The 24,496-nt window shown below is 37.0% G+C and overlaps 1 protein-coding gene across 8 annotated transcripts in view; it reads left to right on the forward strand.

Moving 5' to 3' along the window:
* Positions 1-24,496, forward strand: part of TBC1D5 (TBC1 domain family member 5) — a 510,030-nt gene that overhangs the window by 375,069 nt on the left and 110,465 nt on the right. For all 8 annotated transcript variants that reach the window (XM_033133071.1, XM_033133070.1, XM_033133068.1 and 5 more), the window contains 2 exons: positions 4,202-4,344; positions 22,287-22,393. In XM_033133071.1, the coding sequence (XP_032988962.1) occupies positions 4,202-4,344; positions 22,287-22,393 (250 nt within the window). The remainder of the gene's footprint in view (positions 1-4,201; positions 4,345-22,286; positions 22,394-24,496) is intronic.

A 24,496-nucleotide genomic window follows, 5' to 3' on the forward strand; every position in this document is an offset into this window, starting at 1 on the left:
ACTGTTGATAAAAAATGGATTTCTCTTGGTGTTTCCATGGGTCATTCACCAAACAATAATACCATCAGGAGTTACTGATCCCCTGGGGATAGCAGCTTAATTACTCAGAAATTTAAAATTCAGAATAATGGTGTAAGTACAGACATAGAAACTGTCCTGACGTTGGGTGGTTTATTATTAAATTCAATACCTCACATGGCCTTTTTTGTTTTAATTACTAAGTAGGTCTGGTAAATTATGAATTATTGTATTATCACAAGTGATAAGATGTATACGTTATGAGCATTGCAGTCTGCAGGTGCAACGTACATAAAGCAAGATTAATAGTATCAGGAAATTAAACAGAAGCTATCTTTACAGCAAGAAGGAAGGTTTAATGCTACCCTTAAGTGTAACTTAAACTCTCGCTAAATATTTTTAACTGCAATAAAAGCATGTTAATTTTAGGAGTGACTTCTTTATAAGACCTCATTTCTTAGAGTAAATTTTCCTTTCTAAGAATACAAAAGCTTACTGAAATAATTTCTGTTGGTAACTCACTCCGTAAAGAACTGAATTTTTCGTTGGCTTTTAAGCTCAATGAAGAGAGCCCAAAATAGCACCGGAAATTTTGTGTGGTGAATATATGTATGAACTAAATCCAGTTGGGATAAAAATGATTAAATTATTGATAAGGTCATTGTTGGTCCCAAAGCATTCCATTAGTCGTATGATACTTCTAAAATAATGTGAGAATTTGGCCTTAATTTTTCTATAATTGCATATAAAATAGAGGAAATTGTATATACTTGTACAAGTATAATTTAATATACTTGTATGTACAACTTACTAACAAATAGTCTTATATAAAAGAAGCATGCAGGGCATGTAATAACAAATTTTTTTCTTATGTGTTTCTGGATTTTTTCCCACTTACTGAATTATTTTTATACTGTCACTAAGAAGATCAAAGCCTAAATTGTTTCCAATTTAGCTACACCTTTGCTTCTCCATAGCATGACAGGTGGCTTTACAGTGAGTTTAACAGGACCTTGGTAAATACACCGAGCACTTAGCAAAATGTACAGAGCTCTTTACAAAGAACATTTTGGATCTCTCTCTCTCTCTCTCTCTCTCTCTCTCTCTCTCTCTCATACACACACACACACACACACACACACACACAGACACACACACATACACACAAAATTTGGTGCTTGTCCTGGAATTATTTAGCAGTATACTTGGCAAGGTGAAACTTGAAAAATAAAGCAATGTGAAATATTTATAAAGCAGCACATCATAGATTATGTATTAAATATAAAAGTACCAAAGACATACATTCTGTGTAGTTTTGAAGATGTGTCTTGTTCAGTGTAGATTACTGGATGTTTGCAGTTCCCCCTCCTGGCAGTGCTGCAGTAGAGATTGCTGCATGTATGTACCTGTGGGGTCGTTTTTGAAGCTAAGCTAACACAACCCTAATCAGCAGGGAGGTTACAAGAGAAGAAGCTTGAGTAATAACTGGTCCTTTTGTTATAGAAATAAGAGGAATATAAATTATTTCTAAAAAATAGGCTACTTTGTTTCTTTTTTTTTTTTTTTTTTGCTTTTGATGCACTATCTTTGATGAAACCAAAGATGTGATTGTCCATAAGAAAATGATAGGAATTTGAGGAAGGGGAAAAAAGATAGTATTATGTTCTCATCTGTGGTGTGTATCAAGCTTCCTAATTTTTTTCCTTTTTTTTTTTTTTTTTTTTGCTAAATGATGTCTATTACGGCACGATGTCAGCTTTTTCAAGTGATTGATTTTGCTTTCAATGTGAGATAGCAGGGAAAACTTCTCCTACACATAAGAAAGCTAAGCAAAAGCAATGCCTTCCAGGAAACAACAGCAGTAGCTACTAAATAAGTTTATTTAAATAAGGAAATCGTTAAAATAACCTCCAAAAAAGAAAAGGGCAAGTTTAATGCACGGGACTGTTTTATAGATGTGATGTTTGAATTTTGTCCTAACATCTAGATTTGAACCAGGAGGAACTCAATTCAATGACAGAATTTTTAATTTTGAAACAGCAAAATTTACCTACTCATTGAACCAAGATAGTTCTTATTCACTGATCCATTTATTTTTATTTTTCAGCTCTATTGAGGTATAATGACAAATAAAAATGTGAGATATTTAAAGAGTACATTGTAATGATTTGATGTACATGTACATTGAAAGAATTCCTCCCATCTAGTTAATTAACACATCCGTCACCTCACATATTTATCTTTTTTTGTGTGTGTGAGAACATTTAAGTTCTATTCTCTTAGCAAATTTTAATTATACAATTCAGTGTTATCAACTAGAGTCACCATGTTATACATTAGATCCTCATCAGTTTTTTACACTGATTAATTTTTCTTCCTGTTCTCTTAGTTGAATAACTGTGAATAACCACATCCTACATGTTTAGTTATTTAATAATACAGATAATAGTTATCAGTTTAAAGATCCTTTAAGCAGGTGCCCAAAAGGTTTAATCCAGCTACTCTTTGCTTTGCCAATTCTCTGGATCCCCCTGATACTCTTTGCAAAACCAGTTAATTCTTTGTAATTAAGAAGAGAACCTATTTAACTTAGAGATATTTTTATACATCTTAAACAAGTAAATATTAGCATTTGTAGTTTGAAAGAATTAGAAGTGTGCAGAAAATGTTTTTTCTCAACCTGCATAAATCAGGCATGTTAGACAAAAAGGTATATTTAGTTCTAGTCACCTCTCATATTAGCAGTGGAATAAGAATTGAAAGGTAGAACAAAATTGTAAACAGTACTATAACATTTTTGAAAAGATAACTGGTACTTAGGAATTAAAATTGTTTTCTGAAAAATTGAGTAACAGAATTTAAGATGTAGTTGAAAATACAATTATTTTGTTGGTTAATTTGATAATATGAATTAAAAAACTTCAGTATTTGATCATATGGTTCCTAATAAACTGTGATACACATGTGTACACTATTTTGTTACAGCTATGATTCCTCCTTAAATATAATAATTCCTGAAGAAAGTATTTGATTTTTTTTTAACCTCACTTTAACCCCATGATGGTTATTTTTTATTTCAAATTTTGCAAACTGGTAATATCTATTAACTATTTTTTGAACAATTTCCTTTATTCTGTGCTATTTGGTGGTACTAGAAATTTGGAATTTTTGACTATTTTCTGTGTGTCAGAATCTCATGGAATTCTAGCCGAGGTTCCTAGAGAAAGACTTCTGTAAGGAAATTGTAGCCACGTTATATAAAATTAGAAGTAAATGAATAAAAGCATATCAAAGTGAGTTGTTTTAACTTTCTTCTAAGAATTAGATATAAATAGCTTAGTTGGCATATATTGAAAGTCTGAAGTGTTGCTAAGTATTTGATCATACACACACACACACACACACACACACACACACATACATATATGTATAATTATATATAGATCTTGTTCAGTATTATTCTTATTAGCTGCTTATGCATAGATGGATATCCATTTTCCTAGCCATAGAAATGAGTGTGTTTTGAAAAACATGCCGAGAAAGATAGCCTTCACTTATCAGGTGTATCTATTCTACAGTTAACAATTAAGTGTGTCTCTGTGTATCACTTGAAATAATGGTCTGTGCTTGACCAAAAAAATATATAGATATCTACTATTTTTTCACTTTTAATTTTAAAATGAATAATTTTTAAATAGGAGTGAAATGTGAGAATGAAGTTTTCCGTTTTGCTATAGTAATTTGTCATATAAACTTTTGCAAAAATCTAGTTAACAAAAAAAAAATCAGTAGTTATCATAAAATTTTGGAAAATTGTATTTCTTAACTAATAACCTTACATATGAGGCAATCACCAGACCACTATACATTTATTTTTCTCTTTGCCTTTGTGAGATTTGTAATTTCTATTAAATGTGAAAGATATCTACCCTTTTAAATGTACTTTTGTTTTACACATATAGGAATAAAGTTTAATGACTGTGGCTTAGTTATAAAAATACAAAATTCATTTGAAAGCTTAAAACTTGGGTTTTACTTTATTATATTTTTGATGTATAGTATTTGTCTAGTGTAATCATTTAAAACTTATAATTTTTACCACAGTTACAGGAAAAAAATGATTCTCTTTATATTACTCTCAAAAGTACTGTTTTCTCTGAATTTTGGTTTTGTTTCTCTCCAGACGGTGGGTACGGCTACTGTTTGGACGAGAGTTCCCCCTGCAGGATCTCCTGGTGGTCTGGGATGCCTTGTTCGCAGATGGCCTCAGCCTGACTTTAGTGGATTACATCTTCATAGCCATGTTACTCTACATCCGAGATGCTTGTAAGTGTTAATGACCTTGACTATGTTCAAGTAGGTGGTCCTGATTTTTAAAAATAAGTTTTGTATTTTAAATACACTTTGTCTTTTATTCTGAATTACTAACCTGCATTTTATAGTAGGCAATATATTGACGTTTCCAAAGGAACATGCTGAATTTCTTTATTGTTAGTTAACCTTGTCCATATTGGGAGATGTGGGTGATTTTATCCTGACAGAATTGGAATATTCTTCAGAACTGCTTTTCTAAAGATTTTACTCTTGCTTTAATCTCCTCGTTATACACACTTGTGAAATGCACATATAAAAAGCCAGTGTTTCAGATATGTTTAGAGCTCCACCTTCTGACAGGTAGGTAGTATTCAAGGATATTTATCAGGAGATTGGAGCTGTTTCTATAGTATCAACGACTTGCCAATAAAAAAATAAATATTACATTTAAAAATATTTTATTTTCTCAGTTATGTTTTGGCCAAATATATTTCTAATAGAGGACGAAATATTAACTGTATCCCGTCTCATCGGATCTCCCTTAGGGTGCTTGCCATAGCTAGAAAGCCAGTGCCTATCCCTTTTGAATAGTCATATAATCCTCAGCTTGAAGAAAATATCAGAGCATGTTTTAAATTTCAAAATACCTCAAATTGTTTTCCTTCTCAAAAAAATAATCACAGTTCACAAAACAAGATTTGTAAGCAAAAACATAATTAGGAAAGATTGCACAAAGTGATAACTAAATAAGAAATAAAAAACTAGCGTAAGAGTAGGACTTGATCAGAAGAATATAAACTATTTGGAGTCATTCATACTGTTGCCTGTTAAATTGCTGTGTGGTTCTCTTTTAGTTATTCAGTGAATACCATTTGTGCCAGATGCTCTTGGTATGCCTCTGGTAACACTGATAATATTCTTTAAAATTTAGTTTATACTTTTTTAATTCCCCCAAAATTACTTGAATGAATAAGTGACAGGAGTACCACATTTTGTCCAAAAATAGTGGTGTTTTTCTATGCCTTGAAGGTCAGATAGTTTGGATTTTGACAGACAAAGTGAAAAGTTCCTTCTTTCTGAGTCAGAAATAATCACATAAAAACATGGAAATCATATGATGAAACATCTGGGAAGTAGAGATGGGTAGACTTGATATATACTAGATTTTAGGAGATTCACTACTAGTCTCCCATTTTAAAGTTTCATGATTTTTTTTTTAATGTCAGTAATAAAAAAACAAAAGGAATAAGACGTCTCTTCTATTAAAAAATGCTTTTGGATAATATTTTCACAAAATTTTTCAAACTAAAGAGCTTTAAAATGTACTTTTATTTTATATAGTCTTAAAAATTAAGTATCTGCTCTTTTCTTAACTTTGGCATATCAAAACTATATTTTTAATTTAATCATCCTGTCTCCTATGCTAACATCTACTTTTAAAAATTAATTTCATAAAACAGACACATTTTTGGCAGCTGAACCTCTTACACATCTTTTAATCCCTTCATTGATGATGTTATAAAACATACAGACACATGTGCAGGGGTAATAAAGTTGTTTATTCATTTCAACATTTAGTCCAACTTATTTTAATTTTCCTGGTTAAATCCATAGCAGTGGATGAGACCTCCTAAAATACGGTGACTGCCAAGTATTTAAGGGTCACTCTCCTGTCCTCAAGACGCTTACCAGTAGGAAAGACTGCCATAATTAATTTCAAACTCATGTTTCCGGCCCTGTGGTTGAGGTGTGGAGCCGTAGTTAGAAAGTTTAAAGGAGAGGCGCTGAGCTCCCCTCTGCGCCAGCTGTGAGCAACAAGAGACAGTGGTATAGATGCTGCCAAGCTAAATAAGGGGTTCTGCGTTCCTGCAGAAGGAACAGCATGAAAAAAGGCTTCGAAGTGAGAAACAGCTTAATGGGGGTGTGGATTGTATGTGTGTGTGTTTCTCCCCAAGCTGTTTGGTATTATTAGAGTGCAAAGGGAGAGAGAGTTTCACCAGTTATGAGACTGAAGAGGAAACAGGTATAGGATCGTGATAAAAGTCTTTATCCTGTAAGTGATAGTGAGCTAGTAAAGGGTTTACATCAGAAATGTGGTCAGATCACCTCTGGCAGCAATGTAGGAAATAGACTTGAAAGAGACAAGCCTAGAGCAAAGAAATTAGGTAACAGGTGATGACAGTAGTCCAGGGGAAACTAGGTAGATTAGAGAAATTTTCAGAACTAAAGTCAGCATGTCTTGGTGATTAAACATGATGTGTAAGGGAGAACAGGAACTCTAAAATGATCCCCAGCTTGGAGAGGTGAGTGACTCGGTAATATGTATAACTTGGATAGGAAATACAAGAATTAGTAGGTTTTAGGAATAGAAGTGATGAATTGAATGTTGGCCATACTGAATTTGAGATATCTGTAAGAAATAATAACTAGGAGATTTGGGAATAAAGCTCAATGTGAGTATCAAGGCCACATACTTAATTTTGTGAATGGATAATAGGTATGTATCAGTTAGAACCATAAGAATGGGTATGATATCCTATGAATAAGGTGACCATATATCCCAGTTTGTTTGGGAATACCTGCTGTTCGAGAGTAATAATTATTACTGCCCTCTTTCACTCTCACGGGCATCCCATTAGGATCATAAGAGTTATATGGTCAGCCTAGCTATGGTGGGTGCTTACAGAACGAGAACATGGGCAAAGGTGGAACTCCACGTTTAACATCAGTGTTTAAGTTAGCTTTCAGTGTTAACACCAGAGAAGGAAGAGTCTGTGTTGTAACCTCAGAAAACTGTGTTATCTGAGCCCAGGGAGATGATGGGGGTCAGGAGTGCTGCGAGGCAGTAAGGGAAGGCTGGAAAAGTCCGTAGATTTGGGCCTGTGGAGGGATAGTCATCTGATACCTTTGCCAGAATGGATTCAGTGGGTGGTGGAGCAGATGTGGATGTGGTAGGTTAAAGAGTGATCAGACAGTTAGGAATTGCAATAGCCTTTCCACAGTTTTGTTGCTGTTGTAGTTTTACGTATGCAATACACTTTCAACTAAAACAATCAGCTAAATAAAAAAGAAAGAATGTAGAGACAGCAAATGTAATCTTTAAAGAAAGTCAGTAGAGAAGGGAAGAAGAAAGAAGTAGCTAGAAGTGAGTTTGAGGATAAGGAGTGGTGAATGGCTGTCTTGAGAATGAGATCAGGGCACCTTGGAGGTGGGCAGAAGGGATGGAGACGCTTCCTTCCAAAAGCATTCTGTTTTTCCTTCAAGTGGCAGTACTATTTTTTCCCCTCCTGCTCCATGGATGAGATCTATGAAAAGATAAATTATCTTAATCAATTATTGAAGGTTTTCATTCGTTTATTACTGTTCTTCTTGCCCCCTAATGAGAGACAGGATTTTTTCTGTCCAGGTTTTCCTGCTGTAACCTAGCGTCTAGAACAGGGCCCAGGGCATAGAAATCTTGCTGACAAATATTCTTTGAGTGACATAATTGAAGAAACAAGTGCTCAGAGGCCATGGACGAGGTCAGGAGTCCTGGGGAAGACTGACTGGGGACCAGGAGTGGAAAACCGATGCTGATCCTTGCGGGAGGCAGCCACCAGGCAGACAGCAGAGTAGACCAGTTTATAGGTGGAGACAATGGAAAGTGGAGGAATTCCATGTCTGATAAAGGAGGAAGCAGGGCTGTCTGCTGTGAATGAACCATGGTAGTGCCCGGGGCTTCAGGGGATTTACTGGGAAGTGTGGAGAGATGGCTGAGCAAGGACCAGGATAAGCCTGGTCCAGCTATTGAAGATCTTGTAGAGACAAACAGTGGCAGTGGCACCAGGCCTCAAGTTTATGCTTCTTCCCAGCCACGCTCAGCAGTCCAGGCAAGATACAGAGGAGGCAGGTCATGACTCTGCTTCAAGTCAGGCCCACGTCCAAAAGAATTAGGCAGAGCCGAGGGGAGGCAGGAGGATGGAGGGTGTGTATTGCATTGTAAAGGAGTGGTTTAGGATATGGAGGGAGGGAAACACGGCCAGGAAAGACTATGGGGAAATCAGCGTATCAAGGGATTAGAAGAAGGATGTGAGAGCGAAAATCAGAGGTTGTGGTCAAACAAGAGAGGACATGGAGCAGCTCTGGGTGTGCCCAGGAGGATTGGCTTTATTAACAGAGAAAGGCATTGTGAGAGAGCTGGGATTTCTGTTTGGTCCTCCATGGATTCTTCACCTAGAATCATGACAGGAAACAATGGAGAAAGAAGCAGTGAACGAAGAAGCAATGAAAGCCTCAAGTAAATGCAGAAGAGTGACCAAGGAAACAACTTTTATTCAATCAGTCATTGATTCAAAGAATCAGCCATTCAGACAGTATTTATGGAGTGCCTACTATTTGCCAGTTGTCATGGTGTTTATATGACAATAATGAAGGGGCCTGATGGAGGTATAGATGTGTGGCATGAACTTGAGTGTGGCCGACCAGCAGCCACGAGTCAACGAGGAACCTGAAAGGGGGAGTGGGAATGAACAAAGACACTCACAAATGATGATGATGCGAATTCGGTCTCCAGTGATGCTAAAGCACCGGCTTTATTTTCTACCACCGTTTATATACCCTAAGAATACGTGCAGTTTTAACAGTCAGCAGATAAAGGAATGCATTACATCACAGAAAGTTATCTTTTACCTAAAACACAGAAAAGCAGAAACTACTAAACAAGCCTCAATGCTATTATCTCATTAACAGTAAATTCATAACTTTTACATACAAGATACAAAATCCTTGAAACTTTCCCAAAGTCATTATCTCATGACAAAGCCCACCAATTATCCTGCTAGTCTTCAGTCCTCAGTGTCCGAGAACCGGTCACCCTGACCAGCTTTACAGCACGCTCGCAAGCACCCTCCAGGCGCAGGCAGAGATAATGCCTTAGAAGCCGAAACAAGTTAATCATAAACTGAGCCAGTCTGCAAGGCTTGTTTAGAATAACAAGAAATCATGGGTCCCCACACTTGAGAGGAAAAGGGGTTTATGGAAAGATAGGAAGCAATGGTTTGGAAAGAGAATCAGGGGCGAGGTGGTGCTCCCCCCGCCCACCAGGGGAGGTCGCGGGAGTAGCAGTGAATTCCAGGAGGGCTAGGCTCAGAGAAAGGCATTGGTTCTCAGAGGAGGATTGGGCGGGTTGGTGGCGGATAGCAGGAAGCAGACACAGAACAAGATCGGGGAGAAAGCATGGCAGGGCCGTACTGATGAGATGAGCTTCCATTTTAGGCCAAGGTCAAGAGCAAGGAGAAAGTAGGCAGTTTGTCAGCCTCAGCGTTCCAAATGGAACATCGGTGTCAAGTTTCTATTTCATCTCAATGGATTCTGACTCATGATGAGTCAGATTCCTGGGACATCCAGAGTGGTGACGGCTTTGGGCATTACGTGTTCTTTGGAAGCCATACGTGATACATTTGTGGCTCAAAGAATGATGCACTTGGCAAAACTGAAAACCTGCCTTCAGTGATAGTGTTCCTTACTGGGGTACATTCCTCTTAGGGGATCAGTGGAGGACTTCAAAGGGATTGAAGTGCAAAATACTGTGTGGGTGTGCATTTCCCTGGCTCAAAAATATATAGTTTCATCATCTTCTCAAAGGAATATAGAACCTGAAAAATGGTTCGGATTCACTGTGCATAGTCCTAAATCCTGATTTCATAGACACAGATGATGCCTGTTAGGGGTTGAATTATATCTCCCCCAAAATATATGTTGAAGATCTAACTCCTACTACATCAAATTATGTCCTTATTTGGAAATAGATGGTTGCAGATGTAATTAGTTAATATGAGGTCGTACTGAAGAGGGTTGCAATATGACTGTTGCAATATGACTGAGAATATGGAGAATAATGTCATACGAAAACAGAGGCAGAGACTGGAGTGATGCATCTACAAGCCGAGAAATGACAAGGATTTACAGCTGTCACCAAAAGCTAGGAGAAAGGCATGGAACAGGTCCCCCCTAAGAGCCCTCAGAAGGAGCGAGCCTGTCACCGGGAGCTAAAGGAGACACGGAAGGAGTCTTTCCTGGAGGTCTGAGGGGCAGCATGGCCCTGGAACACCCTAATGTTGGACTTCTAGCTTCCAGGAGTGTAAGACAATAAATTTCTGTTGTTTTAAGCCATCCAGTTTTGGGTACTTTGTTACAGTAGCCCCAGCAAACTAATACAATGCCCTGGGCAGTAAAGTAATTTATAATAAAACTATCACTCGTCTGTGGGGTTAGAGCCCCTGCTTAGTTCTTATTCCACCCCTTTCACTGCTGTCAGCACCTCGTATTTCATTTTTGGCCAAAGTATTCTTATAATGTTCTTTAGATCCCTTGAACAAAGCTTTCATTCTCTTTGAAAGTAATTTAGTCAGGCAGGTATAATATTCAACCACTTAATAGGTTTCTTATAAATACCGTGTTCTTTATGAGGTTTCAGCGACCAAGCCCAACCTCCATGTTTACAGGTTAGCAAACCAGGGCTAGTGACAGACGGATGGTTCTGACATCACCTTTTCCATTCCTCAAGCCCTACCTTGATTTTATTAAGTAAAAGTAAGATTTCATATTGGAAAAAAATAACAATATGAACATTATCTAATACAGATTTAAAAATTGGACCTTTGAAATGATGGTCAAATGGCTGTTCTCTGAATTTTTTTTTCTTTACGGGAGGTACATAGTATCCATTTCTAAAGAGAATTATTTCCAAACATTTTAATCAAGCCATAAACATTTTTACTCTTATGTATTATAAAAAGTGCTTTTGGAATCCTTTGCCAGATTATATGGATTAAGATTCTATCAAAAAAATAAAGATTAGGAGATAAGGAAATATTATGATGAGCCATTACTCCGGCTATAGTTTATTAATAGCCAGACTCTCGTCACACTATTTCTTTAACTGACTTATTCCATATTATAAGTCACTGATGTGGTTCCCCCCTTCCTCTGGCTCTACCTACCTAAATCTTACTACTATTTTCAGACCTAAGGCAAGGCAGCTTTTTCCCAAACCTTCTCTAGTTATTCTAGCCCTTGTTTATCTCACACTTTTGTCGTCCTATAAGATACTTAATACTACTCAAAGTAGCACCTAATTATATTCTATCTTATTTGTTCCTATTGTTACATGTTAGTCCCGTCTTCTCAACTAGATTGCAAGCTCCCCAGGACCAGAACCACCTGTTATAAATCTTCCCTATCCCTCAAAACATGTGCTCAGTAGTATTTGGAGTGATTTCACACAGAGGGTACTCTAGACACCTCGGGGTGGGGCATTTATGTGCAGTAATTGCTGAGAGGACAGGTGCCCAAAAGCCTTTAGAATATCAACTCAACTAAATAATGACTCAGCATGACTTTTTTTTAAAAGAAAGCGTTGTCTACTTTTTAAGTAAGTATCTGAAAATTTTCACATTTTTTGTTGCTTTAAATTTTTATTTTGTTTTTGACTAGTATCAAAGAAAAACATTTTTTCTAATTTACAATGTAACATACATTTTACCTTCATGTAAACTATATTAATAATTAAAACATTATAATCAAATCCATTTAACAGATTTTTCTAACCAGAAAGTATCTCTCAAATATTTATTGTCTTTTTAATTTTCTTTCTCCCTGAACGTTTTGTAAATGGAAAAGTTTCCTTCTTGGCATTTCTACCTACTTCCTGCCTTGTTTTTTTCAGCCATCATAAACATGTTACAAAGCTATAATTTTCCTCAATTTTCTGTAGAGGTCTATGTAGCCATTTTTGGGCCAGGCCTGGTGTGGCAGTTGTGTCCTCTTACTGATTCAGAACACTGCTCCTTTTTATTTCATTTTAGATCCCTTCTTGCTCTTCAACCACTACCTATCTCTCTGCCAGTGTTTCCATCTGTCCTACTCTAGAATCCCTATTTCTCTATTTTCTCATTAAGAGCATGTTCAACATTATACTGATGACAAAATGCCATTTATTTCAATTACAGATTGGATTTACTTGTCTTTTCTGGAAAAGCTTTACCCAATCTCAGGGACTAGAAACAAAGATTGTCTTAAATCACACACGGTCATGTGTCATGGAGTATCAAAGCACAAATTGGTGGTCTTATATTTGCAGGAGTGTTCAAACACTTCCTGACTGCCAGCTCTCTTCCCTCTCAGACATTAAATATTTCGTCATTTTTATGACCATCTCAGATATGGATATTATTGTACCCTTTGAGTTACAAATACCATTTATATAACTTTGTAGCATAGTTTTAAAGTCTTGTAAAATATCACTGTCATAGGCTAGTGTGCCACAGTAGCACACATTGTTTTTCTATGTTTAGATTTTTTTTAATAGACTTTATTTTTTAGAGAATATTTATGTTCACAGCAAAATTGAGCAAAAAGTAGATTCCCTTATACCCCCGCCCCTCCATACACACAGTCAACCTATCAACACCCATCCCCACAGTGTTACATTTGTTACAATCAGTGAACCTACACTGACAACTCATTAGCACCCAAAGTCCTTATTTTACATTAGGGTTCCCTCTTGGTGTTGTCCATTCTGTGGGTTCGGACAAATGTATAATGACATGTATCCACCATTATAGTGTCATATGGAATACCTACCCTGCCCTAAAGTCCACTGTGCTCCGTCTGTTCATCCTTCCCTCCCTTGTCAAACCTGATCTTTTTATTTTCTCCAGTTTTATTTTTTTCCAGAATGTCATATAGTGGAAATAATATAATATGTAGCATTTTCACATTAACTTCATTCACTTAATAATATGCATTTATGTTTTCTCCATGTCTTTTCGTGGCTTGATAGCTTATTTCTTTTTAGCGCTGAATAGTATTCCATGGTCTGGGTGTCCCACGGTTTATCTATCCATCACCTACTGAAGGACATCTTGGTTGCTTCCAGGTTTTGGCAACTATGAACAAGGCCGTTATAAATATCAGTGTGTCGTTTCTGTGCAGACATACGTTTCCATTTCATGTGTGTGAATACCACGGAGCACAACTGCTGGAACGTAAGGGTACATGTCAGGAGCTCAACTTAGCTGGATAAGAGAGAGAGAGCTGAGCTGCTAAGTGTCGGCGTAGCTAATGAAAAAGCAGCAAGACGAAAATGAAATAGTTAAGCCTTTCATCACTTGCTGTGATGGTATAGCAAGAGTCTAAAACTAGAAAAAAATATCAGTTCCCTTTGTTCCATTTCACCCATGGAACGGCGTACTGGTCAAGGGTCAAGTGCATCACCACAGATGTGGGGGGAGTTGTCTCCCTGCTAAGGGAGCCCTGAACAGAAGACCATGGCTGGTGGGGCCATGGGTGGTGGGGTGTCAGTGGAGAGTACTGGGAGTGGAAAAGTACTGGGTAGTAAGTCAAATGAGGAAAAGTATCTTCAAAATGTCTTTCTCCTACCCGCATAAGGAGGTCTTGGCAAAGGTGCCTGAATAGGACTTCTGTCCAAGGGATCAGATAAAGAGTTCTAGGAATGAAAACCATAGGGCAAGGAATACAAATATGTGAAAGATCATGACCTGCTACATTCGCCTGAGACCTTGATTGCAACTCCTTTTAGAGACCACAGTGCACCAGCCGTGTACCATCCAGTGTGTGGAGGACAGTTCTCCTCTGTGAGGCCTATCAGGCGAAGTCAGGGTTCTCCAGAGAAATGTAACCAATAGAATATATAGAAAAATATACATCAGAGGAGATTATTATAGGAATTGGCTCGTATGGTGGAAGTCCCACACAGGCCGTCTGCAAGCTGGAGAACCAGGAAAACCAGTGGTGTGATTCAGTCTGAGTCTGAAGGCCTGAGAACCAGGAGCTCCGATATCTAAGTGCGGGAGGAAAATGGACATCCCAGCTCAAGAAGAGAGGGAGAATTCACCGTTCCTTTGCCTCTTGATTCCATTTGGGCTCCCCGATGAAATGCACGATTCCCATTCTCATTGGTAAGGTTTGATCTCTTCACTTAGTCTACTGAATCAAATGCCCGACACACACTCACAGACACACCCAGAAATAACGTTTACCAGTTATTTGGGCATCCTTTAGGCCAGTCAAGTAGACACCAAAATTTTTCTATCAGACCTTAGTAATTGCCTATGGGTCAGGACTGAAAAATCACACATAGCTTTCAAACTGCCTTCCAAAATGGCTGTACCACTGTGCATTCCCACCAGCAATGAGTGAGAGTTCCTGTTGCTCCACAGAATCACCAACATTTGGTGGAGTCGGGTTTGGATTTTGGCCATTCTAGTTTGTGTCACAGTGTCTTTTTAATGTGTATTTTTTGCCTGAAAATAATTTTAATTTACATAGCTACAGGAATAGAGATATAAAAGGGGAATTATTATTTTACTGAAATTGTATTCCATGTTCAAAATTAATAGCTGATACGTATCTCATTCTGGCCTTCTACAAAAGGGAAGAAGTGGGCTTATCTCCTAATAACATAATCTTACCCTCCTGTGTTCTTACTCCTATCCCCCATTTTTCCGGGTCCTAGAAAGCAATACAACAGATGGATTCAGGAGCTCTAGAACACTTTTAATGGGCAAAAGCCCACAAAATTACATGCATCGCTGGGATCTTACCCAGGAATGTTCAAGATTCCCTGTCCATCTGTTGCTTCCAAAGGTGAATGTGAATAGTCCTGCAAGTTGACTAGGACCATTCTCTTTGATGGTTAGAGAAAGGGCAATAGGGTGATTTTTGGCTTTCTGACTGTTTATTTCCCCAAGCTTCTCCACCCATTGCCTTCTCATCTAGATTTTTCTTCCCCTTCAGTTCACCTGCCCAGGTGCTAAATAGAAACGCCATTACAGAAGTGATTAAAGATGTTAGCTATGAGGTACATTTACCTCCATTGCTCCTGAAACTCCCATTAAAATAGCATAAACCTACAAGGCACAGAGAATTAGGAAGGAGATGATAACAATTTTGGAAGCAGGAAAAACAGATGGATGAGTGATAAGTAAGTTGGCAGAGCCAAGAAAACTAAATACAAAATTAATAATGGGGAAAGCCAAGAAATAATCCATAAAATTTCTAAAAATGTAGAAATTTGCAGTGCCAGGTACCTCTGGAAATTGGTAGGGGGAAGGGAAAAATTAAGACTGAAAAACGAAAACTGGTTGAAAGTCTGTTTAAGAAGCTGTTTTACCCGGATGTTCAACTTTTACCTCCAGGATTTATCCTCTGCAGATGGTAAAATGGAGGGTTTCTGGACTAGGGCCTTGGGGAATTTCAGTGACTATTGAGCCCACTGGTCTTCTTTACCATCTCAAATAACAGAACCAAGGCCAGACTGTCTCCCTTCAGGAGGAAGTTTGGAAGTGTCTTCTCTGGAAGCATCTAATTAGCCCAAGGGAAAAGGCCTGAAAATCCAGGCTCAAGAATTGCCCAAAAAATGACCTGTGGTAACCCCAGAGTTAACAAATCCATCCATCTACGCACACGCAGCTATCTTCAAGTTACCTTTGTACTGCCCCACTCTTGAACATGAGCAGATGGCCAAAAATCACCAAACATTGGAGGAAAGCATCACAATGAAAGTCTATATCTAAACAAGCAACCATGGAAAAAGCAACTTGAAGGGCACAGAGATACACAGGGAGCTAGGAAAATACATAAAGGAAAAATTTAAGGGAAAAAGTGTAATTGAAAATTGAAATTTTATGAAAATAAAAATGGTTGGAATATAAAATTGAAAAAGAATCCCAGAAAGTAGCACATAAAACAGAGTTAGAAAATAAGAAAGAAAATTATAGGACCAGGCCAGGAGATTCAAAGTCTAGTTAACGAGATTTCTGAGAGAAAGAGAGAAAGAGAGAGAAAGAAGAAAGAAATAACTAACACAAAATAAACAGAAAGATGAAAATCATCAAAGAAACAATTATGGAGAAATTTCCAGTTAAACAGAAAAACGTAAATGTCTAAATTGAAAGGGCCCATTATATGTGAATAGATACAAACCAAGGTACATTATTGTGAATTTACAGAATATTGAGGGGAAAAGAAGTGAAGACAGGTCACATAAAGGATTAGGAATTAGAATGGTTTGATGCTTTTCAACTGGAAGTCAGAAAACTCTGGAACAGTATCCCCAACATTTGAGGGAAAAGTATTTCCAACCTGGAATTCTGTACCTAGTCAAACTATTAATTCTGTCAAAAGAAAATCTCTCAAATAGAGGTTTCAAAATTTCATGTTCTGTGCATAAAACTTTTGGAGGATGTGCTCCACCAGAATGAGAATGTAAAGCAAGAAAGAATAATCTGGGTACTCTAGGAAATAAAGATACAACACTCATGAGAGGTAAAGGACACCGCCAGGATAAGGGAACAAGTCAGAGGCCTCATGAGGAATTTCGTAAGGGGGGAAAAATACCTTGAAATTAACCTAAAATTTTTAAAAGTATTGAGAGAATTATACAACTGGGAGAGCATTTAAGGTTAAATTAGTGTTAAATATATACACAAGGCAAATGGAAAACAGGAGTTGTAAACTCCAGGAAAGAAAGGAGTCTGTGCAAGAAAGGGAAAGTAGTCATGACATACTGTATAGCTCAGCTGTGCTAACATTTGCCTAGTTATAAAAATGAAAACTCTAAAAAATTCATCTAATTAAAATTATGATATGCCTTCATGGGGGGGGAGAGAGGGTGCATGTGTGACGTGGAGGCCGGTGGAGGGTGGGGTTTCAGTGCTGAGGACAAGTGAGAGCTTTGTCTTCTTGAATGGGAGTCAGTAGAAAACGTTTAAAATAAGAGCTAGTAACATTAGCGCTTTTTTTTAAATATAGAAGGTAAATATTTTTTTAATCAGCTTAAAGAAAGCAAGTGCATCTGGGGAGTGGGAAATAGGGGACAGGAGACAGCAAGTGCTGTTTTTATAATCAGACCTATAGAATGATTTGACTCTTCAAACAAAGTACATGTACGAGGACTTAGAATTATGAACTTGTTGCAGTGATGTTGCTGACCTTTTTTGATATCAAAGGGATTATTCATTATGAACTTGTACCAACTGGACAGTTAACCAAGTTTACTATTTGGAAGTGCTGAAAAGGCTGCGTGAAAAAGTTCGAAGACCTGAGCTTTTTGCCAACGGTTCATGGCTCTTGTGTCACGACAATGTATTAGCTCACTGGACACTGTCTGTGAGGGCATTTTTAGCCAGTAAACAAATAACTGTATTGGAACACCCTCCCTACTCACCTGATCTGGCCCACAGTGACTTCTTTCTTTACCTGAAGATAAGGGAAATATTGAAAGGAAGACATTTTCATGACATTCAGGACATCAAGGGTAATATGACAACAGCTCTGATGGTCATTCCAGAAAAAGAGTTTGAAAATTGTTTTGAAGGGTAGACTAGGCACTGGCATCGGTGCATAGCTTCCCAAGGGGAGTACTTTGAAGGTGAGCGTAGTGATATTCAGCAATGAGATATGTAGCACTTTTTTTAGGATGAGTTCGCGAACTTAATTGTCAGAACTCATATAACTTTCAGAAAAATAAAAATTATGTTTAAAATTTCCACAAAGATTGGAGAAGGGGGGCTATCACTTTGTGAGCGGTGTAAATGTCTGTTACATTGTTTTGTATACCTGAAACTAATAAAAAAAAAACTTCCACAAAGAAATAATTAAAAGTTGCTCTATTCGTTAAGTAGCCTTATCATATAAACGTGTTAATATTTGTATTAGGTTCTTATTGTCTGCTATTACTCTTTCTCATAAGCTCACACTCCCCAAATTTAATCACATACAAAGACCTATCCATTTTTCCAGCAATTTCTGCCCACTATACCCCTCTGCCCATTCCTTACTGCAGATAGCCATCTCTCCTCTGTAGTATTACCAGGAACTTTACCTGGCCCCCTGCCTCTTGTGCCTCTTTTCCTCCCTCCCACTGATTTATCCGTGCCAGCCTCAATCTTTCTGAAACACAGATCTGACCACATTACTTACCGTCATCCTTCAGTGAATGCTGGCAAACACAGAGTAAAATCGAAACTCCATTCCCTACATGTAAGCAAGACCTGCGTCGACTTTTCTCCCTCCGTGTCTCCATTTCTCTTTAGCACGCCCGCCCCAGGGGCCACTTAGTGTCCTGCCTCATGGACTTCCTTCCACGGGCTGCTGGCTGACACACTCACTGACCCCACAGGCTTCCATTCTCGGAGTTGTCACAGCTGTGTGTGCCACTGTTATCCATTCTGTTCTGTATTGCAGTTAGTTTTATGCTTCTCTTCCATTGGACGATGAAGAGAATGTTGAGAATGTGTCTTATTTTCTTGTCACGTGCTTAGGACTTAACTCACTGTGTGGAACAAAATAATTATTTAATAAATGTTCATTAGATGAGTGAATGCACAAAGTCTTAACAAAACAAAAGGGATATTGCCAGGACTTCTCGAATATTTTCTGTACTTCAACCATTTCTACTGACAAATCTGTATTTCTGAGTATGACTTTAAAAATCACTAAGCACAGTGAAATAAAATGTGCCTATATATTTGTGTTCAAATTAACTAGCAAATAAATAACCGGACCTATGTATGGTTTTCCTTCATTTGGATTAAAAACAGAGGCAAAAACTATGAATCAGATTTACTGTTTCTTTCCTAAATCTTTATACACGCTAATGTTTTCAGACTTAATTTCCATTACATTTTACAGATGTGGAAATAGAGCTCGGGCCTCGATTTTGAGCACATGGCTACAATTATTACATTAATAATAGTAACTTGCATTAAAACACTTAAACATCTTTTTTTTTTTACTGTATCATCTCATTTATTCCATTAATGAGTAATGAGATAGAGATGGTAGAGAAAACACAAGCCTGTACAGTGAACTGATGTGCTTCAAATGTCACAGCCAATCCCAGAGTCGCCTGGAGCTAACATGCTGTCATGCCGACTTTTCTAGCAGTGCCTGCTTTCTCCACTGCTCGCAGTTCTGCACTTGACGTTTGCTTACTTACTGCCTTTCGTTTGGCAGCACTGTATGTTTAAAGGTGTACATTCTTGAGTAAAGATCTCTTACGTTGTTTGATCTCTGATTAAAATAAATTCTGTTTAACGTTTATTACACTTGAAAAGCAGTAAGAATAGTAATTTTAAAAGTCTTTTTCTAGGCCGAGTGGGCTACTCTCAATCTGAGATTGTTCTCTTTCTAAATCTTTAAAAGTCTCATGCTATCCTGCACAAAAGCTGCTCGACAAACAAGAACTGCCCACGTTGTTTGCAGAACGTGTGTCTGTCAGAGGTTGCCAAGGTGCTATGTCTGTGAGTGATGGTGCTCCGAGAGGCCCTTGTCATGGTGGCAACCACCGACAAAAACCCAGAAGATCAAAACCTTATGAGGGTCTTAAACACTGGACGAAAATCACTTTGTGTAGAGAAGGATATGACCCTGTTTTATACTTGGCTTTCTCCAAGACAGCAAAGAATAAAAGTTTTGTTGTTTTTATTTATGATTTACTCTCTAACCCCACCTGATTTTCTGCTCCTGTTGAAATCCATTTTCTATGTTGCCATTTTATAACTGGGAAAGGTAAGTAGTAAGGGTTTTTAAATGGTTGAAGACGCTGCCTATAGTAATTATGTATTTTTTCCTGCAGGTAGTAGGCCCACAACAAATATTTTTTTCAGAGTATATTGCATTTATTGAATGCTTTCTACACGCCAGGTTACCTTGCAGAGCACTTATATACACACTGGCTTTGTTTTCAGGGGAGACTTACAGTAAATAGTGTTAAAGCCTTAATTTAAGCATTTTTTTCTTTTTTTGGTTAGCTCCTTATTTTTGTTTTATATTTACCATGAATATTTGTTTCCTGTGACATTTTATAGCCAAATATAAGAATGTATGCCTATTGCTAAATATTTACTATATCTGGCCTTCCACGCCAAGGGCTGTGTGGTTTGGGCAAATGACTTTTCCAAGTATCAGTTTTGTCATCTGTAAAACCGGGGTAATAATTATACCCTTATAATAAGATTGCCATCGAAACTAAATGAGATAATGCAGGTAAACTTCTTGGCACAGGGATTAGTCTCAGAAAGCTTTCAATAATTCCTTGTCATTAGCGATGGTAGTAGTAATAACTTCTTGTTGTCATACATCTCCCCTTCTGTGGTTTAATTTTCTTCAGGGTAAGGACTGTGTTTTGTTCATCTCTGCATCCTCTCCTGACATACCCGTAAAGCCAGTCATGGATTAGGTACCCAAAAAATAATTATTGGATTGAATGAGGTAGGCAGATAATTTTTTAAATCAGTAAGTTGTTTTCCAAATGACCAAACTTAAGCTCAGAGAGTTTACGTTTAACAGGTTTTGAGCAGCTACTATAAATCAATCACACAGATTATGTCATTTAATCTTCAGGCAACGTTTTATGAAATACTCAAATCGTGTCCCAGAATTCAAACCCACATCTTTGAATCCCAAGCCCAGAACCATTTCCACAAAACGGGCACTCTTACAAAATATGCAAGAATTCTTCCTAGGCAGTTACTAATTTTGAATCATTATAGCATTTGGGAGAATAACTTTCTGAGTTATAAAATGAGTTGATAATCTAAGTTTTATTTGTTTGTTAAATCTCAAAGAAGACTGTACATGAAAACATTACACTATTCTCAGTATCCTAGCTTTTTGAATTTTAGAGAAAAAAGAACAGGTAACTGAATGTGAATATGACAAAATGAACAAATAAGAAAAGAAGAGTCTGAACAGATACAGAAAGGGTACGATAAGTGAGTGCTTTACAAATGAAAGCAGATGTATGAAATTACAAGCTGTCAGATCAGCAACGGAAATGAAGATGATAAAGTGGTTCCTTACATAGATTATAATTATTCATTTTGCCCATCCTGTCTCCTTTCCCCACAGTGTTCATGTTCAGAGGGAGGGGTGGGAAGCGATAGCAAGAAATGGTGTTTCCAACAGAAGTAGAAGAAACAAATCTAAGAATCAATGATATTTCTGATCACAAACAATTATTTTGTGATTTGTGCTCTTTCTGTTGAATCGTAGTTGTTTTCCTATGGAATTTTTTTCAACTAACTACTCTGATTAATAAAAAGGATTTGGTTGCAGCCACAGGAAGTTGTAACTGTAAAGTTTCTTCACAATCAGTGCTGTGGAGGCAGTCAGAGCGGCTTACAAAACAAGCATCGTTAATGGGCCCAACTGTGACAGTGGTGGCAGATGGATTGCCAAGAAATGAAGTAGTTTACATAGACCTGCCTGAAAAGATTTGTTTAATAATTGTGCCCATAATTAGGTAGATTTGAAAAAAAAAATTAAATGTCAGTCTAAGGCACACAGTTAGGCTTTATCTATGAAGATTTTGACATTTTTCTTCCAAGAAATACTGCATGGATATTTTCCCGAAATTTCTTGTTACCTTTAGAAAAACAAATAATTGGAAGAAATTACATTTTCTTTAATTTTGAGTTATGTAATGTATATACAAAAGAATATATGAAACATGTAAGTTATGAAGCATTAATCAGGGTAAATATCATTTTATGAAAGTTTTAAACTGTTTCTCTCCCATTCATAAGATTTTTGTTCTAATTTCTAAGCAGCAAAACTGGATACATTTAAGCACAGCCATATAAATGGCAGTAAATATGCATGCTTCTAAGAGTTTATTGATATTGCAAAGGCGCACACATATCTGTACCTGAGGCTCTTCCTTCCAACACCCCCCGAGGATACGTGCTAGTATATTAGATTGCAGTTAACACTACAGTGTGTTGCATCAAAGGCTATTTGGTAAAGATCACTTCTCCCTATTTCCCTTTATCAAATCAATTGTTATTGGCTTGCTTTCTTTGAATCTAAGTTGTTATTTTTTTTTACTCTCAGTAATGCAAACATCTTAAGAAATATTGCTTCTGAATTTTTTTTTCCCTCTTATTTAGTGATCTCTAGTAACTACCAGACCTGTCTTGGCCTTCTGATGCATTACCCTCTAATTGGGGATATACACTCACTGATCCTTAAGGCTCTGTTCCTTCGAGATCCAAAGGTAAGCTTTCCAAAGAGGATATGCACAATTTAAAGTTGGGCGAAACATTGGTATGACTCCAAGAATTCCTAATGTGGAATTTGTCTAATGGCAGATGAATTGCCTAATGAAAGAATCTGCCTAGAGTTACAGGCCAAAACTCATTGGCTAGCCAATCAGCAGGCAAATTAAGTGGACATCGCCATGAGAAACTGAAACACACATCTCTTGTCTCTAGAAGCTTGTTCTGCCCCCCTGCCTTCCTCATAACACAAGGAAGTGGATGAGCGACTGCTTCTCCTTTTAACCAAACTTCATTGAGCCCCTTCCAGGGGCCAGTTTATCCACGTAGAGCCTCAAGGGCCATGTGAAGACCAAGACATTAGAGCTATGAGAAAGGACCAGTTCTATAACAGTTTATGATACCTTGAAATACTAAATTATTTCATAGTATGAGTAGGTATTTCTTATTTTGTGGGTGAAGTGTAACCTCATAAAATAAAGATTTAAACAGACTATAATGCTGATTTCTGTACTTGAACTTAAAGCAAGTCACCAAAATTTTCTTTACACTTTAGAGATAAAGTGTGCTCTTTTACAACTAATGTTATATTTCTTGAAAATAAGAACATGTAATGATCTAAAAAAGACTGAATTCTTGATGCTTTTGAGCCAAACAAAAATATTGGATGAAATAGAAGAGAGAAAGCTTCAAACACAAGTACGAGAATGCCAGGCATTGGGTGGTAATCCCAGCCTTTGGCTCTTTGGCAGAACTCCCAACAGTCACATTGGCAGTTGTCGAACTGTCTTTGAGTCAGTCTGTCTGTGGATTCCATTGCCAAAGCTCTGGCCAATCAAGTCGAGACTCCATGATTAATGTAAATTTTGATTCTAAAGGATTTGTGCCCTTTCCTCAGTTGTTGACGTCAACATTTGAGTATATTCTCTATTCTTTGGTTGCTTTAAAATAATTGATTTCCTTGAAGCTGTATCCATTTTCTGTAGAAATATACAATTTTATATCATTTCTCTTGCACAAATTTTAAGTATCAGAAATCCATTGTTTTTCTGACACTTAAGGTATCATGTTTTTATTCTGGTTTAGGAGTCTGAGAATCAAAAGTCCCATATTTATTTATTTATTTGTGTGTGTGTGTGTACTCATACTATATATATATGTACATATATACACATATATACATATATACATATATGTGTGTACATATATGTACATATATATGTATAAATTATATAAGTATATATTTTTAACAAAAAATAACAAGATTGTGAAATATCTATAAAAGAAATAAAGAATGAATTTGCTGGTCATTGAGTTTTGGTTTACAAACTTAAGGTAAATTCTATCAGCTCAGTATTAGGAATTGTTAGAGTCATACAGAGTGGGGGAAAATTGCTAACATAACTATTTGAATTTTCTATTTGTTTGGTTTGTGTGATTTGTTTGGTTTAATTGAAGGGAGAAATGAATATATTATCTAAACCTATCGATCTTGGTAATTTTTCCCTAGCTAATTATGTTTGATCTTATGTGAATCATTCACTCTTCTGTATACTGCAGAATTCTCTATACTAAATCTTTCAATGTTATTAGTGGAATCTGTGAGTTTTAATACAGTACTTTTTATCTCAGTAATGTAGTATACATAATATATGAGTATAATGACGCCAATTCTATAAGCATTAAAAAATATGTTCTGTAAGGTTTAAGAGCAAAAAGTAATGGCATTAAATACATTTTTTTTAAAAAGGTATTCCCACTTTTCCTTTCAGGGTCTTAACAAGTAAAAATATGATTAATATAGTGGTCTAAAATGCAGAACCTTAAACTGATATTTCTGAGATGTAAGAAATTGGGCAGGAAAAGGGAGTCATTTAAAATGCTCACAAAAACATGTTTAACTTGCTCATGAGAGCAAGTTCATGGAATGATGACACCTATAGGGAAAATAAAGAAAGCTGTATAATATGAAGGGGCTTTCAGATGGCTAACCCCACAGGTGATAGTTTAGGTTAAGTATATATAACGACTGACCCATTGACATCATTTAGTAAATGTCAAATGATACCTACGGTCACTTGGCTCATGTACTAATTGTAGGT

This window comes from Rhinolophus ferrumequinum, chromosome 17 (genome assembly GCF_004115265.2).
Source record: "Rhinolophus ferrumequinum isolate MPI-CBG mRhiFer1 chromosome 17, mRhiFer1_v1.p, whole genome shotgun sequence".
Classification (NCBI taxonomy): domain Eukaryota; kingdom Metazoa; phylum Chordata; class Mammalia; order Chiroptera; family Rhinolophidae; genus Rhinolophus; species Rhinolophus ferrumequinum.